Genomic DNA, 23,780 nt, shown 5'->3' with positions numbered 1-23,780 from the left:
ATGTCAGTGGAAGGTATTCGTGTTGTTGTGCAAAAATGTACCCGAAACCTAACGGTCGTAGAAAAAGTATAGTGTGGTTTGTTAAACTTTTTAAGCGACTCATTTATTAAACACTCGCTCCGCTCGTGCTAAATAAACTCATGACTCAAATGCCGTTACCAAACTTGTTGCATAATATACTTCTTGCTCTGCTTCTTGCTTCTTGGTCTGCTCCAATGAGGGCTTTAGCGACCAAAGGTTTAAGAAATACACGGGTCAAAATAAAATTATTTATTAATTAAGTACAAAAATGTAAAAAATATCGTCAAAAGGCGGTTCATTTCCAAGGAATCGGGTGGAATTCCCATTGCTGGGTTCGGCTCCCGTCGCAGTCTTTTAGAATAAGTTCAGCTTCGTGCCCTTTTTCTTTGCTGACGTCTAAGCACTTACGATTGCTCACATGTCGCAGTTGTTTACTCTGAAACCGCTTTCGTTGGAAATTTGCACCCGGCAGATATAGTTTAGACTTACGTTCTTCTCGTGTTCCCACTTCTGTCTCGAATAACCGCTGCAAGCGAGTATTCTAACTTTCATCGGACCCAATCCGTCCCTTTCTGGAGCGTCTAGGCACACGGAGTCGTCAGTCATGATGAATCCGTCCTGAGTCATCACAAACATCTCCTCTTCGATGTCATCTTCTAGGCACCTTCAACAAAAGCCATCTCGATTTCAATTGCAATTGAAGTAGGTCGTCGAAAACGTCTATTACGTTTCTCCAAGAAATTGAATTGTTAAATAAGCTTTAAGGTTTTAGTAGGTGCAGGATGAAGTCCACCACCATCACTTTTAAAGGAAAATGTTTTTGTAATGCCACAAGGAAGCAACTGGTATCACTGTGGCTCCACTAACACAAAATAGGATAGTATACAGGGTGAATATCCTATTAGACATTTAGACATTAGAATGGCTTACAGTAAAAACCTGAAATGTTGGTTAATTATGTTAGCGAATTTGAGCTACCTGTAAGATATTTTTGACCATCCGGTGTTGCCAGATGCACTCGTAACATATATCAACTCTCGTTTTTTAAATGAAACACCCTGAACATTGTGGAATTTTTAATTATCTTGATCATTTTCGGACATAAAAAATACTTTTTAAGAAATTTGACAACAAACAACCCGAGAGAACGGCTTACTCCTAGGAGTACTATCCATTCTGTGAATGTAAGACACGACTAGCGATGCCACATCATCAGAGTGCCTTGTTTTGTAAATCTTTCACATTCAACGCAATTCGTGTTTATAATTCTTTGTCACATGAATTCAGTAAATCAAATTTATATTCATTTAAAAAAAGGTACATAGATCATTTGTTACAAATAGAGTTTTTTAATAATGTGTTACTAATTATGTTATTAGCAAGGGATTATATTGAGTTATCTTCAATTACATTTTCTGTAGTGTATAGTAGAGTTATGTTGTTCTTCCGATTTTGCAGGTATTTTTTATATTTTATTTGTTGTTCGTCCATTTGTTATTGTTATTTAAAGCTAGACTGTGCCGCTTTTGAGCTATCTGTTTACTTTGTTTTGAAAAATATTAATATTGTATATTGTTTTTTTTTTTGTTATAATAAAGGCTATTATTATTATTGTTATTATATAAAATAATTATTTTTTTCGCAAATAGACACTTGAATTTTTGGTTGCGGTTCTCTATTAAATTGCTTTATCATAATATAATAAGAGAATTAACTTATCGCGTACAAGGAGTTCATAAGATAAGGCCCAATTGGCAAGATAGAAAAATTCATGTTACTTGAGAATTTTATATAGAACACCCCATATTTTATATCACCACGTAAATGAGCAATTAATTTTCCATCGAAAAGTATCAAACTATGGTATATCTATTTTCACTGGTTTTCGAGTTATAAGCAAAAAATCAAAATATTTGAATTATAGTGATTACTGTATTAAAATGACTGACATGGATTGCATTTAATTGAGAAAGAGAAGAGCAAGCACGATGGCACATAATTATGAAAACTCAGATATTTTGAATTTGTTTTAAATTTATTTTGAGGGTCAAAGAATTGTTTGAAGAACGTGGAGAGGATTTAATACATTTGCCTCCAATGTACGAGAAAAAGCTGATAAGAATTGAAGAAAATTTTCGAAACCTAGGTAGAAGGGACCTTCCAAAACCTGTTACAAACTCAGAACAAAATGAAATCAACGATTTGGCATATTTTCTATTCCGAGAGCTAAAGATTATTTAGAGATATCTCATTCGCCCATTAAACGGATACTGAAGAAACCTACTTTTTACAAAACTTTTGGATTCCTCCTGCGTCGAAATTGCTGACGTTTCGCCAATCATCCTGTTGGCTTCTTCAGAGCTTGACTGAAACTGGCTTGCATTTTACTCTGTACCTGCTTTTATATTGTTTGAGAGGGGCGGAGCTAAATGAGGGTTATAAACACCGTCTCTGGTTCCCATATTGGTGACAGGTAGAGACCTGAGTCGCGGTTAAGATTGTTAGGTTGCTTATAGATTTCTATAGACTCTCAGATTTTTCGGTGGTAGTTTATTAGTTTTATCGAATAAAATGTTATGTCCGGTTTCGTGATTGTGTTCGGCAACACCTGATGAGTTTATTTGTTTTAGTCGCAAGGCTCTTTCGTGTTCTTTGAACCTTGTTGATATTTTTCGTCCAGTTTCTCCAATGTAATCTTTGCCGCATATACATGGAATGCTCCTGGCATCTCAAATGGAATTTTATCTTTGACGGATTGAAGATGTTGAGAGTGGTAAATCTGGTTTTGGCGTTATACTTCTTTAGAACTTTTGATATGTGGTCAGTGATATTTTAAATAAAAGGAAGGACCACAGTGGAAAGTGTAGGATTTCTTTCAAAAACTTGATCTAAACGAAATTCGAAGGGCAACAGTTTCCAATGTTAGTTGTATTAACCGTTTATTAGTCTTTAACAATAGTCTTGTGTATAACAATTTCTATGAATATTAAATTTTGGCATATGTATTTCGTTCCAGTTTCACTGTTACAATTACTCATTTGACCACGGTAATAACGGAAAATTAATCTTATTTATGTAAACGACAAATTTGTTTACCAAAAACGTCACCATGGCCGGCCAGAGACTGCTTTCCAAATGAAATATGATTACTTTAATTCGCTTTAATTGCAATATTTTTGTTTTTTGCTTATAACTACAAAACCAGTGAAAATAGGTATGCCATATTTGGTGCTTTTAGATGGAAAATTAATTGCTCATTTACATGACAATATAAAATATGGAGTTATTTAAAACTCTTACGTAACATGGATTTTTATATTTAATAAGTTAATTCTGATATTATATTATGATAAAGCAATTTAATAGAGAACCGCAACCAAAAGTTGTCTAGCTGTTGGGATTGCGATAAAAATTATTATTTTATATTGCAAAATTTCATATATAGTAGGTAGTAGTATAGTATATGTTACATAAAAAAGTTCCAGAATATTTAGAAGAATCTAAATATGTAATAATATACAGGGGGTTCCATTTAAAAAACGAAAGTTCATATATGCTACGAGTATATTTGGCAACGCCGCATGATATATCTAGCTGATATTAGCTAATATAAATAACCAACATTTCAGAATTTTACCGTAAGTCATTCTCCATAAACATATAAAACACCGTGAATAACCAATTAAATTGGAACAAAACTACTTTCAGTTTTAAAAATCAGGTATAACACACTTCTCAAATAACGCAAGAAAAAAATTGAATGAAATCAGCAAGTTTCGGGTTTTCAGAATTTTAGAAGTTTCAAAAAAACATATTGCTGAGCTCTAAAATTAGCATCGCAGTTTTCTATTTTCCTAAAATCCCAACGCACCTGTCTATTTTGGCAACGCCCATGGGCTGATTGATCCATTTGTCCGACCGCAGCGGTCTCAGTAAACACAAGTCCTTGCCCAAATTTCGAATTTTACCGAAAAAACGATCGTTCGTGGGAAAAAAGTGCTGAGGCCAGACGGTGTCGAGGTACCATCGGAAACTCTTGCAGTGCAGCCTCTCTTTGAGTTCCATTCGAGCGGTGACGTTTTGCCTTTCTTTGGCCGTGCGAGCTTTATCATTCAACTTAAAATAAAATTTACCCCAGTCGTCCATCCAGACGAGGGCGACTCGAGCCAAATTTGAATACAAGACGTTCGAAATGCCTGTAAAAAGCATTTCCCTAATACCAAGCGAATGTTCGGGTGAAGTCATTATTTACCACCCGGAAAAGAATACGGCGATGATTTTCGAAACACGTGACCCACGTGGGAACAGGGTACTATTTGGATTTTGCCCCCGCATTGCCATATCCTAAAATTAATCCCGGATTGAATATAATAAAGTCCTCAAATTTTCAAGATGTACCCCCGAAATCTCTGTTTTCTAATTGAATGTCAATAATATAAGGCGGCGACTTTTGGGTCCATTTTAAAAATAAAACTGCATATTAACGCTCAACGTCTTAACTTGTGAAATACAGGATAGTAAAGTTTTCAAAAATGTAATATATTTTTTAATACATGTAGTATATATAGACATTTTAATTAAATTTGGTATACATATACTACGTATGAAGAGGCATTATTATTTAATGCACAACAATTTTCTAAAATACGTTAGTGGCGGGAGTTCACATATTAACCATTTTCCTGAATTCAGCTAAGTTTTATATACAGGGTGTTTTCTAATTGAATGTCATTAATTAAGATTTTTGGGTCCATTTTGAAAAGAAAACATATGTCCTAAACCTCTTAAACTTTTCAGATCCAAGGTGGTAAAGTTTTCAAAAATTAAATATATTATACTAGGGGTACCCATAAAAAACCGGAATTGAATTGCCGCGCGCAGAGCTTGTATAGTACACCTTTCTGCCGCTGGGTTGTGGATAGTACAACTTATTGCGAGTTCAACGCCACTTTCGTTTTAAATTTAACTTGTTTTGTTCACAACGTGCAGCTGTGAAATCTTGTTTTCTGCTCGGTAAAAGTGCTGCTGAAACTGTTTCAATGTTAAAAACAGCTTATAAAGACGATGCGATAGGAAAAACTCAAGTGTACCGTGGTTTGTTCGCTTCAAAAATGGCGACGAGTCAATTGATGACTGACCTCGTTCTGGACGTCCATCAACTGCTCGAATCGACGAAAATATTGAAAAGATTTGAGAGTTTGTGCTCACAGACCGTCAAAAGACAATTGAACAATTATCAAAGATAAGTGGGGAAGATTTGGGAATGAAAAGAGTTGCTGCCATGTTTGTACCTCGTGTTCTGACTGACATGCAAAAAGAACATCGAGTTGAAACATGTCGTGCTTATAATCAACAGCTTGAAACGGATTCAGACTGGTGACGAGTCAGGGTGCTATGGTTACGATCCAGAAACGAAACAACAGTCCAGCCAATGGAAGACGTCACTGTCTCCCCGTCCAAAAAAATGTCGTCAGGTCAAATCAAACATCAAAACGATGCTGATTTGCTTTTTCGACATTAACGGCGTTGTTCATGCAGAGTTCGTTCCACCAGGTGAGACCGTTAATCAAGCTTTTTATCTGGAAGTTTTAAGAAGATTGCGCAACAGTATTCGACAAAAAAGACCCTATTTGTGGCGGACTGTTTCTTTCACCACGATAATGCACCTGCACACACAGCCATTTCTGTTAAGCAGTTTTTGGCTAAAAATGGCTCCTCTGCCCCATGCTCCATACTCGCCTGATCTCGCTCTGTGTGACTTCTTATTTTCACGTATGAAAAGGGACATGAAAGGACAGCGATTTGACAACATTGAAGAGGTCGAGAAAAAAACGAGGGATGAGCTGTCGGCTATAGCCAAAGATGAATATAAAAAATGTTTCGAATAGTGGAAGCACCGCTGGGACAAATGTATTAGTTATAATGGAGAGTATTTTGAAGGGGATAAGGTCGTTCTGTGATTTTCAAAACAATATATAGTTTATAAAAAATGATTCCGGTTTTTTTTGGGTACTCCCTCCTATTATGCAGCAGGTGCGATAAACGGCAGTCGACTCAAGAGTTTATTTAACACGAACGAAGCGAGTGTTTAATAAACGAGTGACTTAAAATGTTTACCGAACGTGTTGCATACTATACTTTTTCTGCGCCCGTTAGTTTTCACTGACATGACCGTCAGAATTGACAAACGTCAATATTCAAAGCGTGGGAAATATCTCCGAAATCATCCGATTGCCCCAAACCCGTGCGGTAAAATCCCGGAAATGTCCGAGATGGCTCGGATTCGTGGGAATCGAAACTGACGTGGTAAAGTGACGCTTCCCGCACGCTAGATCGGTGTGTAATTAGGTAGGCAGTAGAGCAAATTATTTTTATATCTCTGATACCATTTTAGATATTTTAATGAAATTTCATACCGATGTACTATAAATCAAGAGGCATTATTTAGTGTACCATTTTTTTTTAATGCATCAGTGGCGAGCGTACGGAATTTCTCCTGTCTATTTTGACAGAGAAAACCGCGCGAAGGATTTAAAAAATTCAAAAATCATATCTGTTCATAAATGAATGCAAATGTCATTATTTTTTTAAGGAAATCAGTGGCGTGCCACTGACCGTCTATGAACAAATAATATTTTCACATTTTAAAATAAATCGAGAACTTTTTTTTTTGTGAAAAGTAAAATATCTGCTCCTTTTATTTTTGCAGTTTTAATGAAATAATCCAACATCCTAACAACAAGATAAATAATAAACGATTCTTATTTAAATTAATTTAATTTAGTTAAGTTTACATATTTCGTATTTGTACTTCGGTTTTTTTTAATTATTTTAATAAAACAGACAAATAAGTACAAAACTAAGAAAGAATAACAATAATAATTCTCTGTACGATGTCATATTAACGATATTGTTAAGATCAGAGGTTTTATTTTTTTAATCGAAAACCAGTGGCGTACCAGTGCCTCTTTATATATAGTACATGTGTGCCAAATTTCATTAAAATATCTGAAGTGGTATTACCGATATTAAAATAATATATATTTTATTTGTGAAAACTTTACCACCCTGTATCTCAAAAGTTAAGACGTTTAAGACATAGATTCATATGAAGTTTTTTTTTGGAAATGGACCCAAAAATCGGCAACTTAATTATTGACATTCAATTAGACCACACCATGTATAACATCTTGGGCTTTTTTATGCATAATCTTCGATAGAACGTCGATAATTAAATGTGCTGTAGACCCTGGGAAAGTATAGAAGTATAAAGAGAAGCTGTTAATAAGCCACTCCTTTGAATTTTAAAAAATATTTTAATTGAGCGATATGAACACTAAATTTAATTAAATCAGATTAACGTGTAGAAAATCAATTAGCAAATAAGAAGATGAACGGGAAAAGGACTCACTAGCGCAGTTACAGTGCAAACAAAATAAGACCGATACAAAAATGAATCAAACAAATGTTTCATTTACAATATCTTTTGTTGCTCTACTGTGGATAAGTGGACACCTTGTATACCCACTTAGGACAAATGTATAGCAACGTATATGCAACTTTTAAAGCACAGAATACTTTCCAGAGTGTGGTACAGATAGAATCAGTTACAACTGTGATCTTTCTTAATATAAAACTGTAGAATTTAGTGATCTTAGCCGTATTCCACAGACGTAGTATTGTACATGGTGATTGTCAAGGGTGTCGAGACTGAGAGCTAAATAGACAGGTAAGTGATTAAAATTAAAATTATAGTTACTGTCCGACAGTTGTTAGCAAAGTTCGTTCTTAAAAATGGTTAGGTTCTAAATTTGTTGCAGAGAAACGGATAAGCAAAATTGCGCTATCTAAAAATCAGAAAATTATTATTCTCAAAGCTCTTCGCACCCAAAACTCAACATTCGGAGTTGCAAGAATAGTTTCAAATCTGTTCGAATCGGGTCACCAAAAAGAAATAGAGAAAGAAATTTAATTGTAATAAATCAGGATGATAAGACTGCCTTGAGAAATACAAACAGAAAATCGCTTTTGATAGGGAAAGACGAAATTATTTGTTGGCGACCACGATATTTGAGGGCTGTTGGTAAAACATGGCGGAATAACAATTTAAAAAGCGCGAGTCAAACCTTAATGAGGGAATAAAAGCACCCAGCGAGGTAAGCAAATAATAATTACTCACATTGGTGGATGTTGTTGATGTTTTTGAAGACTACTTCCAACTAAATGATAAATTTTATTCCTCCTGGGACTGATATAATCATGGATAATAATAATAAATCCGAAAAAATATTCACATCTCCTTCGTAAAAAAAAATGGTCTCTTCATTGACTTACTTTAAATAAGAAGCAATTTCATGAGGATATACTGAAAAAGGAGCTATTAGAGAATGTAAATTTGAATAAAACTATTTGTACGAAATTGTTTAAAATCAAATATATTCAAATCTGAAATACGGAATTTTAAAAAAAGATTATTGCAATTTTTCTGAACTTTATGATATTACTTTTAAGTATTAAGTGATCTTTGTCATTGCACATTTACATTTTATTACTCTCTCGCCTCAAGAAACATAGTATCGCTTTTTATCCTTACCTAAACGACATCTCCAGGTTCTCCCCTCCCCAAACGTCCATGCCCTCGTCATAGGACCCGATCTGGAAGAAAACCGCCTTGTCGACCGCAAACAACCCCCCTGCCATCGCAGGAGTATCGAAAGGTTGAGTGGTGTCTAGTTTACGCTCGTCTAATTGTTTCCCGGACAAAGTGAACCACCTGCACGAACTCGCATATAGTATTCCGTATTAAACGGTTATGGTCTGTTCATAGATATAAGAAAGTGACCAATTGCTTTTGAATGGGATTATCCAAGGGTGGTCATTAACATACAATGCAACAAGATTATCACCTAAAGTTTTGGAATTTAAATTCAGGTAAAATTGTGGTCCGTAATAGAAAATAATTTTATAACTACCTGTGTTTAATATTCCTTGGTTTGGTATACTACTTAGTTTAAGCTAATTAGTAATCATTCTTATATCGTGTGTAATACAGCGTGTGTTGAATCGTGTGCGAATTATGGAAAATATGTGCGAGTCTAGTGTATCTCAGGAGATATCTCCCAATCAAATGTAGAAAACACTATTCTATTGAGACTGAAGAAGTTATAAACAATGTTTATTTGACTCTCATTGAACGTGGTGCCAGCAAGCAAGCATCTTTAGAAGAAACGGTCACATTGACGAAAATTCCAACACCAACTGTATGGAAAATTGTGAATAATCCCATTTCAGCGAGGAAAAAAAAAGAAGCGATGCTGACATTTTCAATGATCAAGATATAATACGGCCTAAAATTTACCAGTTATACGAGGAACAAAGCGTGCATACATTAGATATCTTAATTAGGAGGCTTGAAAAAGATGAAACCGTTGTTAAGTGTGGCAGAACTACCACATGGGTTTTAGATTTTAAAAAATTGACAAAATGCAAGTTTTAATTTAATTGTTTAGAATTCAGAAATGGCGACTGGAATAGGGTTGGATTGACTCAACTGATAAGTGTAAAACAAACGCGCCATCAAAAAGAGGTAACAGAATAACTATTTTGCAAGCTGGCTCTAAAGATGGTTGGATTCCAAATGCACTTTCTCTGTCTACGAAAAATATTAAAGATTCTTCTCTGGATTACCATGAAGACACCACCGCTGATTTATTTGAAAGTTGGTTTAAAAACAAACAAACATTACTCCCAATAGCGTAATTGTAATGGACAATACAAAACCCTTTCCTCATGTGACACAAAAGCAACAATCCAAAACTACATGTATAATAACGACATTTATTTTCACGAAGATTATACCAAAAAGCAATTAATTGAGGTTCTACAAAGCTTGAACCTACAAAAGGAATACGTCTGTGATAATTATGCAAAAAATCTAAGGCATACAGTTTTAAGGCTTCCACCTTACCACTGCATATTTAATCCCATTGAACATGTTTGGCACCAACTGAAATCTGCCATTCCAATGTTTTCAAACTTATAGAAACCGAAGTTTTTAACATCCCTCCACAAAGTTGGGCAAATTCTGTTAAACATATAGAGAAAGCAGAACAATCGTATATCCATATTGCAAATAATATAGAACAAATAATAATTAGGACAGGCGATGATAGCGATAGTGATACTGATATATTATGTGAATAATTTTAAGTAATTTAACATAACATACAAAAACAAATAAATATTGTTTAGTATCTTTCCTAACAAAACCCCACATAATTAAATTCTAAGCAAAGTACGGACATGTTCGGCTTGCCCGGGTCTTTCCTTAATTCGTATCAGTTAGTCACTTCCTCATATCTATGAACAGACTTTACCTAAACTGCAGGTTCCAATTAAAAGCGCCCCAGTGCAATTCGAAACTCTTGACGTAGGCGAAGGTATCGTCGTGGATGATATCGATCACGGGACAGACGACAGTCTTCGGGTTCCTTTTTATCACAGACAATAGGGGCTCCAACCATCCGGTAGTGCACTCGCAGTGAGCGTCCAGGAATGTTAACACTTGCCCGTGCGCATGGGCCGCCCCCTTCAAACGGGCTTTGATCAATCCGATGCGTCGTTGACTACGGAGGAGTTTCGTTCTCACTGGGATCTTGGGTAAATAATCCTCGAGAGGTTTCCGAAGGTATTCTGGAACGATGAGAGTAAAAAAAAGAAAAATAGGTAATTCGCAATTTGCCCGCGGTAAGCAGTCCTTTAAGTTTACGAATTATAAAATATTAGAGGCCAGTTTTGGTTAGTTATTATTATTAGTTGAGAAAACAAGACGTTGTGTCTTATCTATGTTTTGTTTAAGGTTATTGTTGGTGAACCAAATTTCCGCCATCCGCTCAACATTATCAACATTGTGCATAAGTTCATTGGAGTCATAAGTCATAAGCCATAAGTCACAAACGATGTATCGTCCGCATAAAGTGTACACTTAAAGTCATTGATGTAAATAGTGAACAGTAGCGGACCCAAGACGGAGCCCTGAGGCACCCCACTGCTCACAACCCTCAACTCCGATATGTTATTGTTAAAGATGACACACCGTCTTCTGTAAGTTAAATATGACCGGATAAGTTCCTGAGGGTGACCACGGACACCATATCTGACAAGCTTCTCCAGAAGGAATTCATGAGAGACGCAGTCGAAAGCCTTAGTGAGGTCACTCCAGGCCCTCCACCACGTCTCGCACGACCCTGCGAACCGCCTGCACAGTGGAGCAGCCGGTCTTAAAACCAAATTGGGAATCACAAATGCATTTTGTTTTTTGAAAAAATCGTGATAATTGATTTTTTAAAAGTGTCTCGAAGACCTTACCAAGTATGGGAACTATTGATATCCGGGAAGCAAAAGCAAAATGCAACGTTTTATTTTGGCTGCAGCAGCAAAATTACATTTTAATAAATAGAAAAAATAAGAATGATCAGCTGATGTAGCCCCCTGATTGCGGATAAGATTCATTTTTTTTATCTTTACATATCTGGCTTCTTACGTAGTATCTGTGCTAAATTACGTTTGCTTATTAAATTTAAAGAAGTCTGATTTACAGGTTAAGTTAGAGTAACCATTGGCTTCGCATGTTAGTTCGACTGCTTGTTGATAAATTGGAATTTTTTTATTTAGTCATTTGTTTTTGTTTACTAAAATAATATGGTCCGGTCTAGAGAACATATATTTTTATTTCAAAATTACTTGTCTCGAACTTCGGTAAAAAAAACAGAGCTTAAAGAGTTCGCTATTGGTCAAAACGAAAAATATCGGTTTCAAGACAGGCCTATAAGATACGATTAATAAAATAAATGTATGTCTGGGTGATTCTGTTTTAACTGTGATTTTTTATGTTTTGTATTGTTTGTTCTCACTGGTGATTAATTAATAATCTATAATGAAATTTTTGTATTAATAAACATATCTCAACATATTGTTTATATAATATAATTTGTCATTCAGGGATAAGTTATAATATATCAGCTAAATGTCAGTACAGTTGTCTATTACCCATTATCTATAAATTCTTTTTTGTCGCAAACTAATTACCGCATAAATTTTTATTTTTATGACCAAACTAAAAAAAATTTACACGTTTTTGGTTAATGTTTTAAGTTACCGCTAAATTCCAGTTTAACATTTCACGAATTTTCGAATTGGAATTTATATGACTCGAGTGCCATCTACCTTGAGATTTATGAGACGTCTAGATAATCATGTTGAAACTACGTCATCTGAATACTGTTTACAAACATGGAGTTGAAATGTTGCAAAGAGTCAGTAACATGAAACGGAAAATTTTAAATTTGTTTCTCGTCCTTGACTCTTTGAATTAGTAAAATCCTTTGAGACTTTTGTTTTTAATTAAGAGTTAACATTAGAGAATTATTTGAGCGAATTACAAATTATGTAAATAGCAAACTGGAATAATGTTCATGCGTATAATACAACTCAAAATGTAACCTTGAAGATGGCAAAAGAGTTCAATAAATTTGGCGCAAAAATGGTGTCGCTTAGTAAAGAATATTGTTTAGCGAATTTCTTATCTGCTACGGCAAAAGCAAATCTCATGTATGTTAGCATAATAGTTTTTGCGAATAAATAAGAGAAATTGGCAAAATGGGATCGTTTTCGCCAAGAAAGAAAAGAAGAATCTGTAGAGTGGAATAATCATTACCCTCGAAATTAGACTCTTCACAAAAAATTGAAAAAAAAAAAAAACTAATCCAGAGGCGTTCATGTAGATCATCTCTCCGAAAATATCCTTGAAACTCGTTATTTGGTTAATTTCCTATCTACTTTCTTTTCTACTGATAAAAATAATGAAAAAATAATCATAAGTGCTATAACTGGGAGGAAGTTGCGATAGGTAATAAACAAATCAATAGTACCATCATCATACCTCTTTCGCTTGCGTCATCAACCAGAACTATCTCCTCCAAAAGTTCTCCCGGAGAACGGTTCACTACACTCCAAACAGTCCTCAGCAGCGTCGACCACGCCTCGTTGTGAAACACTATGATAACGCTAGTTGTGGGGTACGTCTTATAATCGTCATATTTCGTGCGACACCTACAATCGAACACCATTTTGAAATCTATGAGTTAAGAACGTTTCGATCGATTTATACAGTTTAGAGCCAAAATTGTTCCTTTAACCATGGAATAGTACAAATTTTGCGCTGAATTTAAGGGACCAGTTTCTAATAAAAAATATTCTTTTTAAGTCGGTTTTCTCGATATTGTTGAAATTTGGCAATGTTACTTAGGAATGATTATTTTAAGTAGCCTCCATGTGCCAAGAAATGAATTTTTCTCCCAATGCTAAAGAAAAAAGATTTTACTCAATTATCTTAAATCAAACCGATTTACTTTTTCCGTCTGACATCAGGTAGAGTACGGTTCAGAGGTATCCGATCGCTAGCTAAGAGGTTAAACCTATTGATTTGAAACAGTTGCTGCATCACTAGGAGATCTTTGGGTTCGACTACGACCGGATTTCCCATACTTCCCGCCTCTGGTCGCGGATCGAAGTTGTTCTTGTTCAGCATATCGTAGGTGGCGTTGGGAACGTTTCTTTTGGAATTGCCCACGTAATGACCCACGATCACTTTGATTCCATTCTTTCCCATATATTCTTCTTGCCCGCTTTCCCTAAACGTTTCTGGTTTGTAGCTGCCGCTTTCGTGACGATTACGAAAAATTATTCAACTCACCTAAAAATGTGTTTCTTAGGAATGGAGAGAAAGTCGCCATCTCTGTTGGTTCGGATGTGTATTCTCCAAACTATTATTAGGACGAGCGTTAGGAATATTATCGTAAATAAGAGTCGTTTGCTTCTCCTCACTTTCGGTGGAAACATATCACTAAAAACAACGTCATGCTCAAATTAAGTTCAACTTTTGACCTCTCCGGTAGTGATACAAGAAATCGCGATTGAAATATATAGTATGTCATTTTTTTAATTCTATAAGATAACGTTTCTTTTTGCAGAACGCGAGAAGAGTATTTGTTTCGGCAATTGCTCCATGTAAATATAAATTAAAATACAGTATTTTGGTAAATTAAAAATTTAGCATTACTCTTCAAACAATTTAAAAATCATCGCAAATTTAATCGCTTTCGTAACCTTCATGTTATCTTGGGCACACTCTAATTTCGAATCAAAGTGTGACTGGAAAAATATATATAACTTTTGAAATCTGTGTGGCAGCTAACACCGCGCTACCTAACGTCCGGTAGCTAAAGCAAAATGACTTAAAGGTTGCTTCGTTTTTGTTTCGCACTGTTACCATGAGATGCCAACCGTGTGGACAAATTTTTATTTGTAAATACGCGATCAGTGAAGCGGATTAGAGGTTAGATTACAAACCACCGTTACAAGCTGTTAAACTATTTATGAAGTTCTTCGAGTAAAAAATAATTGAAAGTGCGGGTACTCACGATTGCTGTGCAAAAATGAAAAACACTCATTTTAGATTGGATTCGGCGCATCAAATATTATTTCTGGTCGCTCTTGTTTTATGGTACAACTGACTGACCATGAACCGACCATGTGGAGGCGTCTTCTTTACCACCACTACCACAATCGTTTTTTTGAAATAGGTATTTGGGTTTTTTATACCTACCGCTTTTTGTCTTGCTCAATAAAAAATCCCTGTTTTTCGGCAATTGCCGTTTTTTAAATAAAAATTTTAGTTGGCAGTGGATAGCAGTAGGCACTCCAAATTGTCAATAAAACACACCTGTAATATTCATAGTTTTTTTATTGGTTTACATAAATAAAAATCCTAGATAAATGAGAAATGCTAAGACTAGCCATAATAACATAATTACATACTTTTTGTTTTATGAATGTACAATATATTTCGTTTTAATCAATTTACAACTGAAATTATCATAGAACATAGAGATACTATATAACATAAATATCTTAATATGATATGGATTATAAATTTTTTAGAAACTTTTAAAATTTTATCTTTAGCAACATGCAATTATTAAATTTTGTGTTTAAAAGTTTGCCTAATAGTATTTTTAAATGGCAGTGCAACATTTGGTCTCCTTTTCTAAATTTGGCTAAACAATGTTTGTTTAATTGAACAGTTCATTTGGTAAGCTGGAAAACGTGTGCACCAAGAGTTACATTTTCCAACTAACATTAACTTACAGAACGATATTTCAAGGTGAATTAAATATAATTTGGAACATTCCTGAAATATGGTTCTATAAAGGCAGGACACAAACGGATATAATTTGGATGCCTAACGATTATAAATTTTGTATTTATTGTCCTAAAATTATTCAATAAGTGTAACTGTCAAGATTGAAAAAAGTTCGAAATTTTAAAAGAATATTTACAAAACACCAAACAAAGTCGAAAAGGCAAAAGGCTTATTTATATGGTTATATTACAGAGCCCCTAGCAGGCCCGACGCGAAAACAAAAATAAATAAAAATATCTGTACAGTGGCCCGCTCTCCGGACCCGCGTTGAGGCTTCAACTTTGACTAATAGTGATGGAACACTTATTGGTAATCAATTATTTCAGGTATATATAAGATATATCTTTAAAAACGTAATTAAAACAAGATCCCTCAAAAATATATGAAAAAAATACGCGATATACTTGTAAGAAATAGTTCTTCGCGATATGGGAGTAAGTTTTTTTACAAATATTTTCAAAAATCTCGAAACAAAACAATTTCGGTAAAAATTTAGCATGGGAAAGTGAAAAATAAAGCCTGAGTATTTCGAAATTTCTTAATAAATTTCCTTTTTTCTAATGTCTGCTTTATACTTGTGAGGTTTGTCTACTACATTTTGATTGATTATGAAAGATTTTTATGTAATACGACAATAGACACTTTGGTTCTATACCGCAGAGTTCTTGCTTAATTGAAACCCAGAAAAACAATTCTTTCATGGTGTACTGATTCTTTAAGGATATGCAACCCAAATTACACACATTGAAAATTGAGGGTTGCCGTTTATTTGTTATTTTTGCTATTTTCATTATGCTGGAAACATTTGTTGTGCGGAATTGTTTATTGCGTAAAATTATATACAAGTGCAAAACAGGCATTTAGAAATGTGTTGAATATTTATTTTAGTAGCACCGTTCATAGAATATACCAATACATATCACACCTCTCAGTCACGTGGTGCAACCTAAAACGAAATATTTACTGTCTCTTTTCAAAGCCCGAATTTATAAACTTAACAATCACCGTGTATATTTTTAGTATTTCGATTATTTACAGGGGAGTTGATGTCAGACTCGTCAGTGATTGTGAATCAGATAGAACATTTTGTTACCTTGGCAGTAGCCGTAGCTGGTTGATTCGCTTTCTCATTGGCACATAGAATACTTTAAAGGAAAAAAAAGGCACTCAGTGCATCGCTTTTTGCCTTTTGATTATCCAGGTGGGTGCATACAGGGTGAGCTCTTTTTAAACGTTAGGGGAAGTGATTGTGTGCCTTGGGCTTTGCGGAGCTCACCGCCTATGACCTTGAATTTCAACTGCAAAAACAAGTTTTCTTTTTGAAGTCAAAAATGGAACTGGAATGAACACGACTTAATTATACACCTAAATTTACCACAATAATATGAAGAACTAACACAAAACTAAAGTTACATTTAAGCACAGCCTGTAGGTTTTTGTATTAAATCCACATTTCTTCCGCTCACTCTGGACTGTTCTTATAATCACTTAATTCGCTACTTCTATACAGGACGTCCGGAACCTAAACGGACAAATCAAGACGTTCAATTCTAGGCTTTAGACTTTTTATGTTCCAACTTTCGTCCTGAGGATTGTATTTTTCTTTTGGCACTAAATAAAATGTGTAAGCAGCAAATTTCTTTGTCGACTTTATTCCCGGACGCGCTGTACAGTAAACTGTTCGAAAAATATTGGCAAAAATTATATTCTTAGAAAAAAAACCAGTAGATTCACACAGCCCACGGCCGTGTCTTGATTATTGGTTTTTCAATGGTAAAAACTAACAGCTATTGAATATATCACAATTTGGTATGAAAGAATGTGCTGGAAAAGGTAAAAACAACGATCGGCGAATCTAACACCTAAACTACGTTGGTGTTGGTGGTGGCTCGTCGTTTTTTTACCCTTGTCCAGTTCACGCGTGATTCAGTGTGTAGCGGTAAACCGGATCACTTGGGTATGTTAAAGTAGCGCAACACCATGTAGCCAAGTAATCTGAATACGAAGAAGAAACCTAATAATACCACGGTGTTCGCCCATAGCGGCAAGTATGTTCCCTGCGCCTCCAAAATGGCGGACACCGGGATGTGACCCGATTCGTGACAGATAGCGAACTTTGACTGTTGGGCACATCTGAAAATACAAGAACAAATATAAATATTGTTTTATAAAGCATGAAAATTATTCAAAACCAGCACACTATGCGTCCTTCATTTAGTGACAGGAAAAAATTGTTTTAAAAGCACCTACATTTCAAAATGTATTTTTTTTTATTTTTTTATTGATACAATTCACATCGCAAACCTTTGGTACTTTTTTTGTGATTTTGCAATTTGAAGTTTTGGGGCACCCCCCGTACTTCGGATATCCTATGAAAGCGCATCCGATATAGATCCTTACGTAGAATTCAGTGTAGACACAGTGTACATTAGGTTTCCAGATTTTTTAAAAAACTGTCTTTTGGTATCCTCAAAAATCTTTTAAACAGTTCAGGAATCGTTTTAAATTTATTTGTAACCCATTTTAACTTTCGATTTTTAATTTCCTACCCAAAACCTTGACGCATCACGTTCTTTAAATATTGGATAGCAGTAATGACAAAGGGAAGTGCAGCATTTCTTTTTCTAATTCTTGTATAATTAAACATTCACGAATTTATTGTTGGGGTAAAGCTAGTAATAGAACTTCTTAAAGAATTGACAACTTAACAAAGTTGTTCAATAAAAAATATCAAACATGCATCATGCCAAGAGAATGGCTTCTATCAACCTTCATCCCAATTCCTAAGTAGAACAACACCAAAAAATGCGAAGAACATCGCACGATTAGATTGAGGAGTTATGTTCTCAAGGTTCTTTTTAATATATAATCCACAATAGAATACACCCTCAACTAGAAGAACATATCAGGGACACACAAATGGGATTCAGAAATGGCCTAGACACCAGAGAAGCATTATTTGGAATTCAAGCATTGATCCAAAGAGCTCGCGACATTAACTGCGACGTGTTTCTTTACTTCATTGATTTTGAAAAGGCATTTGACAAAGTCAAAAAAAGCTCCTCGGAATACTACAGTCACCAGGAATAAAAGATGCAGATATGTGTATCATTGCCCACTTATATACTCAACACAAAGCGATAGTCCCAGTAGCAGAGTCAACATCTACCGAAATAAGTATATAAGTCCATTAAGGATGCGTTTTATCACCTCTATTATTGAATGTCTACTCAGAGCATCTCTTCAATGAAGCTTTGACTGAATGTACAGATAGAATACTGGTTAACGGAGATATCAATATTAAACAGCGCGGAAGGATTACAGAGATTAATTAACAGGATCATAATTAGAATTAAGAATATTTCTTAAACACAAAGAAGGCCAACATTAGGATCAGTAGCAAAAATCCAAACACCAAAGTTGATCTGCAAGTGAAAAACACTAAGCTCGAAAAAATAGAAACATTTCCGTGTCTTGGTTGCAGCTTGAATGAAAGATGGGATCATTCCTGGGGAATTATTGCTCGAATAGAAAAAGCATGCTCAGCATTCAACCGCTTCAGAAACATTTTCTGTAATCTAAACCTTAATCTCCAAATACGGCTGCGATTCCTCAAACGTTACGTGTTCTCTGTAATGCTCTATGGTATGGAGGCCTGATCTCATTTGAAATGTGATGCTATAATAGAATGATGCACATCTCATGGACACACGATATAACTAACGACACGATCTTGGAAAGAATGAATAAAAATAAAAAAGAAGAAGAATGAATAAAGAAAGAAGGAAGAAAACAAAGAACATAAAAGAAATGACGAATACTCCAACTTATAACACAGGAAAAACTAGAAGACAAAAGAAGACCTGGAAGGCGCAGAATCTCATGGTTACACAAGCTTAAGCAATGGACAGGGAAAACATCTGTCGAACTGTTCAGGGCGGCAGTAGACAAAGTTGGATGAGCCAATATAATCGCCAACGTCAACAGATGATAAGGCACTAGAAAAAGAAAAAGAAAAAAAATGGGTGTTTTGTAGAAAACGAAGATTAAGTGCATTATTAATTTTAATTGCAATGGACATTTTTGCCTTCAGACTTCGATTGAATATTGCACGAGACCAAGGTCAGTTGTTCTGTAGTGAAGTTGCAAGCAAGTTCTCAGTGTGTCATTGTGATTTACTGTTTCTAATGTGAGAACCACCAACATGACCATTTATATTGCCTTTGGATTTGGAACCCGTAAATATACCAACGTGGTATTTCATTTTAAGCTAATAGAATAAAAAATAACTTATATTACAAATAAAGTTATTATTAGTCAGTTGTTTGGAAATCCACTCCCACCAGGCCTCGACTAAAAAATAATAGTACATTATGCAACAAGTGCGGTAAACGGCATTTGACTCACGAGTTTATTTGACACGAGCGGAGCGAGTTTTTAATAAACGAGTGACTTAAAAAGTTTACCGAACGTGTTGCATACTATACTTTTTCTACGACCGTTAGTTTTCGAGTACATTTTCGCAAAACAACACAAATATATTCAAGGCGTGGGAAATATCTCCGAAAAGATCCGATCGCTCCCAAACCCGGGCGGTAAAATCCCGGAAACGTCCGAAATGGCTCGGATCCGTGGAAAACGAAAGTGAAGTGGTAAAGTGATGCTTCCCGCACGCTAGGTCGGCATTTTACAGACGGGAGTAGAAAAAAATCTTACAAAATGGGCAATCCATCGCTAAACTCAACGATCTGCATATTCTGGTAGGCGAAATGTACCATGGAAGTGTAACGCATCCACGTTAGCCACGTGGGTATGTTGGTGGCCAAGTATCCGCCGAAAAGTTGCGTCGAGAGCGTATACAGGGCGCTAATCGTAATGCTGACCTGAAAAAAAGCATGTTTAAGCAGATTCCGAGTCAAAAATTTGACGATGTTTACCTGCATGTCCATGCAACAGGCGCCGATGAAGAACCCGACGCTCTGCGCCACAATGGTATTCAACAACAGGAAACCCAACAGCTTAAGGAACACTAAAGGTGAATGGAAACCTACAAATGCGAGAACGAAATCGGGAATGTTCTTGTGAACGAATGCAAATTCTTACCCAGCATGGGATAAGATATCAAGTGGTAGATAGCAGGGAGGGTGACGGTCAGTGGTAACTCCCCCACCATTTTCGCTAAATAATAGGCAGACAATCGATAGGCGCCCGATTGCCTTTCCTTGTTTATCACTTCGCGTTCGGGCGGAACTAAAAGCTTTTGATAAAATGGAGCTCAATGAGTTAACAAGCGTCTTACATGAACTGAGTGCCCCGAATAGCGCGAACAGCATCCAATACGTGGTAGAGAAAAACATCCAGCCTTGAATGTCGTGCAGAGCTTCTTCCCTTCGTTCCAACTGAAACCAGAGGAGACCGGCCAGTATACCTAGGCCGATCGTTTGTACCCAGTTCAGTTTCGATAACATCCTGGGCCTGGCTTCCTGAAAGTTCCTTTGCGACAACACTTTGAACTGGGTCCAAAAACTCGTGGGCCAGTTAAAGTAACAGTCTTCGCTGGTATCCGAACTGGCAGAGGACGAAGCGTGCGAATGGGTGTCCAGCCATAATCTTCGGACATCGGGTTCCATTTGTTCATCTAAAAACGTTCGACGTCAATCTAAAATTTCGCTAGGCAACTTCTCACGCACGTTCTAAATTTGGGTAGGGTCCTTGCGTTGCTTGCAAGATTTTGTGATCAAACTTGTCCGTGATGTAGTGCATTTCGTGACACCTGAGCTCGATCGGATAGTCCTTGTCTTTCCTCGTTTGTTCCGCGGCGGCTATGAGTTTTTGTCGAATTTCCGATGAAGCTTTGACTTGTTCCACTGAAACATGGTATATTAAAAATCGGTTTTCCTCGTATGGATCCTCGGCCGTACGTATAAAATCCGCAGGGTTATAATGAGGCATGATGTTGAGGCCAACGCTGCTGAAGAAGTCCACCACTTTGCACGTGTCGCCGAAGTACGCGGTTCGGCCGTTGCAAAGCAGCAGCAGCTTGTCGCAGAGATGGAATATCTGCGACGACGGTTGGTGCAGGGTGACCACCACAGTTTTTCCTTCCAGTACCGCGTACCGTTTAAGCGTCGATATTAAACTGTGGGCCGAATGCGAGTCAAGACCGGACGTTGGTTCCTAAAACGTGGACGATATGTTTTAAAAGACGCAAGAGGATGGGCCTTTTTGTTGAGTTTAATTTAACAGTTGTAAGTTGCAAATTTAAAAGACTATCGTCGGTCAAGTGCCATTCTTCAACCACCTTAGTGTCCAAATAACCAATCTATAAGAACATGAACGAAGAAGTCAGACTTTAAATAAGTAGGGCGTCCACTATATCTGGATGCTAACAAAAGTCCGCATCTGTAAGAGCATGGTGCTGACACTGACATCCACAAAAACATCAGATATGATTAAGAATAATTGCGAGTAAGACAAGGATGGGCAGAATAAAGGATGAAAATAACAGGGAGAAGTGTAAATATCAGAAAGTTAGCTCATGGATCCAAACCACGACAGAGTGGAGTGCATAGGTATTAAGAATGTTGGTGTGGAAGATTCATTATAACGTCCTTTTAGGAAAGAGACCGGGGCAAGCTGTAAGAATGAAATATGGCCGATCAAGTCCGTACTTTGCTTAGAATTTAATTATTTGGGGTTTTGTTAGGAAAGATACTAAACAATATTTATTTATTTATGTATGTATTTATGTTTAAATCTAAAATAAAATTACAAATTATTTTTATTACCTACTTAAATTACTTAAAATCATTCACAAAATATATCAGTATCATTCTCGTTATCATCACCTGTTCTAATTAATAATTTTTCTATATTATTTGCAATATGGATATACGAATGTTCTGCTTTTTTGCCCAACTTCGTGGAAGGATGTTAAAAACCTCGGTTTCTATAAGTTTGAGGACATTGGAGTTAACACGGGGAAAAACATTGTTACGACGAATGGCAGATTTCAGTTGGTGCCAAACATGTTCAATGGGATTAAATATACAGTGGTAAGGTGGAAGCCTTAAAACTGTATGCCCTAGATTTTTTGCATAATTATCACAGACGTTTTCCTTTTGTAGGTTCAAGCTTTCTAGAACCTCAATTAATTGCTTTTTGGTATAATCTTCGTGAAAATAAATGTCGTTATTATACATGTAGTTTTGGATTGTTGCTTTTGTGTCACATGAGGAAGGGGTTTTAGTCAACTGTCTACTGTGATAACTTGACAATTGACATTACAATGACGCTATTAGGAGGAATGTTTGGAACTAGTTTGTTTTTAAAATAACTTTCAAATAAATTTTAGCGGTGGCGTCTTCATGGTAATCCAGAGAAGAATCTTTAATATTTTTCGCAGACAGAGAAAGTCCATTTGGAATCCAACCATCTTCAGAGCCAGCATGCAAAATAGTTATTCTTTTACCTCTTTTTGATGGCGCGTTTGTTTTACACTTATCAGTTGAGTCAACCCAACTCTTTTCCAGGGTATCATAAGTGTCGAACCAGGTTTCATCCAAGTAAATAATTGGCCTTTGTTGTTCTCTGTACATCCTATTTTTTTCTAGATATTCCAGTCGCCATTTCCGAATTCTAAAAGAATCCATTGAAACTTGCCTTTTGTCAATTTTTTTAAATCTAAAACCCATGTGTTGAATACACGTCCATAAGGTAGTTCTGTCACATTTAACACCGGTTTCATCTTTTTCAAGCCTAATTAAAATATCTAATGTAGGCACGCTTTGTTCCTCGTATAACTGGTAAATTTTACGACGTATTATATCTTGATCATTGAAAATGTCAGCATCGCTTCTTTGTTTTCTCGATGAAATGGGATTATTCACAATTTTCCATACAGTTTGATGTTGGAATTTTTGTCAATGTGGCCGTTTCTTCTAAATATGCTTGCTTGCTGGCACCACGTTCAATGAGAGTCAAATAAACATTGTTTATAACTTCCTTAGTCTCAATAGAATAGTGCACACAATTCAACACACGCTATATTACACACGAAATAAGAATAATTACTAATAAACTTAAACTAAGTAGTATACTAAACCAGAGAATATTAAACAGGTAGTTATAACATTATTTTCTATTACGGACCACAATTTAACTTGAAATTAAATTCCGAAACTTTAGGTGATAATCTGGTTGCATTGTATGTTAATGACCATCCTTGGATAACCCCATTCAAAAGCAATTGGTCGCTTTCTTATATCTACGAACAGACCATACCTCTCTCTTTATTGCAATCACCTCTCACTTACTAATTGTAACACTTGCATTCTCGTGGTCGATCAGTCGAAAAATCAAACCGAAAAGAGGGAGATAAAAAACATGGAACTAGGTCCAGATTAAAAACTTAAAAAGGACAAAAATACACTGAGGAAAACATAAAAAAAATTGAGAAGAATAGGTCCATAGAGAAAACTAAAAGATAAATTTATTT

The 23,780-nt window shown here is 35.8% G+C and overlaps 2 protein-coding genes and 1 long non-coding RNA gene across 4 annotated transcripts in view; 1 reads left to right on the top strand and 2 right to left on the bottom strand.

Moving 5' to 3' along the window:
* Window positions 1-290: 290 nt before the first annotated feature.
* LOC132699104 (polypeptide N-acetylgalactosaminyltransferase 1-like) lies at window positions 291-14,630 on the bottom strand. The gene is made up of 10 exons (XM_060665595.1): window positions 14,502-14,630; window positions 13,775-13,924; window positions 13,431-13,712; window positions 12,962-13,131; window positions 10,398-10,713; window positions 8,615-8,794; window positions 4,274-4,365; window positions 3,893-4,217; window positions 511-685; window positions 291-457 (listed from the first exon to the last, which is right to left on the bottom strand). The coding sequence occupies exons 2-10, from the start codon at window positions 13,918-13,920 to the stop codon at window positions 317-319; spliced, it is 1,827 nt and encodes a 608-aa protein (XP_060521578.1). The 5' UTR covers window positions 13,921-13,924; window positions 14,502-14,630; the 3' UTR covers window positions 291-316.
* LOC132699105 (uncharacterized) lies at window positions 14,410-15,610 on the top strand. Its single transcript, XR_009618473.1, has 3 exons — window positions 14,410-14,487; window positions 14,537-14,663; window positions 15,476-15,610. It is a non-coding gene; the product is annotated as an uncharacterized LOC132699105 (long non-coding RNA).
* A 1,622-nt stretch (window positions 15,611-17,232) lies between these two features.
* Window positions 17,233-23,780, bottom strand: part of LOC132699102 (uncharacterized) — a 125,481-nt gene continuing 118,933 nt past the window's right edge. For both annotated transcript variants that reach the window (XM_060665593.1, XM_060665594.1), the window contains exons 5-11: window positions 21,205-21,460; window positions 20,974-21,150; window positions 20,583-20,921; window positions 20,387-20,533; window positions 20,221-20,330; window positions 20,000-20,166; window positions 17,233-17,416 (exon numbers count right to left, since the gene is read on the bottom strand). In XM_060665593.1, coding sequence (XP_060521576.1) covers window positions 17,233-17,416; window positions 20,000-20,166; window positions 20,221-20,330; window positions 20,387-20,533; window positions 20,583-20,921; window positions 20,974-21,150; window positions 21,205-21,460 — 1,380 coding nt within the window. The remainder of the gene's footprint in view (window positions 17,417-19,999; window positions 20,167-20,220; window positions 20,331-20,386; window positions 20,534-20,582; window positions 20,922-20,973; window positions 21,151-21,204; window positions 21,461-23,780) is intronic.

Source organism: Cylas formicarius, unplaced genomic scaffold (assembly GCF_029955315.1).
Source record: "Cylas formicarius isolate icCylForm1 unplaced genomic scaffold, icCylForm1.1 PGA_scaffold_3__17_contigs__length_32017465, whole genome shotgun sequence".
Lineage (NCBI taxonomy): Eukaryota > Metazoa > Arthropoda > Insecta > Coleoptera > Brentidae > Cylas > Cylas formicarius.
The sequence above is the reverse complement of the archived record's forward strand: the minus strand, read 5'-3'. Positions and strand labels throughout refer to the sequence as shown.

Excerpts from the sequence above, each read along its gene's own strand:
- LOC132699104 (XM_060665595.1), bottom strand. The coding sequence starts at position 13,920 with ATGTTTCCACCGAAAGTGAGGAGAAGCAAACGACTCTTATTTACGATA. Across the intron at positions 686-3,892 it reads GGCGTTGCCAAAATAGACAG|GTGCCTAGAAGATGACATCG; the intron begins GTGCGTTGGGAT and ends CTTTTGTTGAAG. Across the intron at positions 458-510 it reads AGTGGGAACACGAGAAGAAC|AGTAAACAACTGCGACATGT; the intron begins GTAAGTCTAAAC and ends AAGCGGTTTCAG.